Source organism: Octodon degus, unplaced genomic scaffold, assembly GCF_000260255.1.
Source record: "Octodon degus isolate 3935 unplaced genomic scaffold, OctDeg1.0 scaffold00072, whole genome shotgun sequence".
In the NCBI taxonomy this organism is placed as follows: Eukaryota; Metazoa; Chordata; class Mammalia; order Rodentia; family Octodontidae; genus Octodon; species Octodon degus.
The window spans coordinates 8,155,875-8,157,602 of record NW_004524648.1 but is presented as its reverse complement, the minus strand read 5'-3'; the positions used below and the strand labels follow the sequence as shown (position 1 = coordinate 8,157,602).

At 38.9% G+C, this 1,728-nt stretch overlaps 1 protein-coding gene across 1 annotated transcript in view; it reads left to right on the top strand.

The window, feature by feature from the left end:
* Positions 1-1,728, top strand: part of Crlf3 (cytokine receptor like factor 3) — a 51,999-nt gene that overhangs the window by 28,892 nt on the left and 21,379 nt on the right. Inside the window, exon 5 of the mRNA XM_023719851.1 lies at positions 1,208-1,340. Within this exon, the coding sequence (XP_023575619.1) occupies positions 1,208-1,340 (133 nt within the window). The remainder of the gene's footprint in view (positions 1-1,207; positions 1,341-1,728) is intronic.

Here is a 1,728-nt window from a genome sequence, read left to right as displayed (position 1 = left end):
TTCTCCTGCTTTCAACTTCCTGAGTAGCTGAATTTATGGGTATACATTGTTCCATCTAAAGCGCAGTTTTGATTCAGAACCATAAAACAGTGTCTGATTTTCACCATACTCTTCTCAGTGTAGCATACTGAGAAGTTTTAAGTTTTGAGTTTTGAGGTGGTAGACTTTTACTTAGAGTACTTACGTACCTCAAGTCCCTTGTGTAAAGCATGGAAAGTACTTGATGGTTTTATCTGAGCCAATGTTGTTTGCCTCCTGAGAAACCATTTGAACTGTCAGTAGTAGTGGTATGCTAGTTCGTGTTCTCTTACTTTTACACTTCCACTGACCTTTTATGAAGGATGTATGAGCAGAAAAAAAAGAAAAAGAGTCTGTGTTTGTCAGCTTTCATTTCTATAATAAATACTTTTGATAATTGACTCAACAAGAAAAAGGTTTTCTTTGGCTCCCGGTTTTGGAATTTTGGCTCTGATACCTTGAGGCCTGTGATGAGGCTGTGCATCATGGTGGCTAATGCAGCAGAATAGAACTTATCACAGGCAGTGAGAGGAAGTGGAAGGGTGTGAGCTTCCTCTTCACCCCTCGAGGGCCTGCTTTGTGTCCAAGCCTCCTAAAGGACCCTGCCTCTGATGTTTCTGCCACCACCAAGTAGTGCCAGACTGGGGACCAAATCTTTAATATAGGGTTCTTGGAGGACACACTAGAGGCAGAATGTCCTATCCAAGTACTAACCAGGCCTGACCTTGCTTAGCTTCCGAGATTGAGAAGCAGAATCTTTTTTTTTAAATTTTGGTTTTAGTTTTTTTTTTTTTTTGGCTGGCTCAGGATGTGTGTATGTGTGTGACTGAGAATTGAACCTAAGGCCTCACACATGCTAAGTGTGCACTCTTATCATTGTGCTACACCTCCAGCCCCTATTCATTAGTTCTTGGTCATGTTAGAATAAGCCCAATAAGTCAGCTTGAGCCATAATTTTATTAGATAGGAGATAACACTTGATTTTCCATGCCAAAGTTGCACTGAAATAATTTAAAATATTTGTAATAATTTTTGGACTCACCATGGTACCTCATTGCTGAATCTTTTATTAAACATTGCCATGACCTTTGTGAATAGTCACTTCTGCTTCTAAGTTCTAATTAACGTGTTTATATTCAAGTTATCCCTGTAAAGATTCTAATAATTTTCAATCTTTGCTTTTTAAAAGAGTGGACAACTGGCTTTGAGGGGTACAGTTTGAGCAGTCGAAGAAATATAGCACTCCGGAATGATTCTGAATCCTCCGGTGTTCTCTACTCCAGAGCGCCAACCTATTTCTGTGGGCAGACATTAACATTCAGGCAAGTAGATACTCACACGTCTGTCATGCTATAGATGGTACAGTGAAGTGCACAGAGCATGTCTGAGCTTTGAATTGAACGTATCCTGAGTTTATTCCATCATTTAGAACCAGCGTTACTTGGGGAGATTTCCTTGTATCTCTGGTTCATTTTTGTCCTCTAGATTCATAAAGTTACTAAGAAAATTAACTGAGGTAGTATATGAAAAACTCTTGGTACTTGATATGTTTTCATTTTTTTTCCTCTTGGTAAATAGAGATAAAAAAAAAAAAAAAGTAAATAGAGATAAATAGACTGCATAGCTCAGTGTGGTGGTTGCCCACCTACTTGGAAGGCTAACAAGAGAATCCAGAGTCTCAGGCCATCCTGGGTAACTGTCTTAAAATAA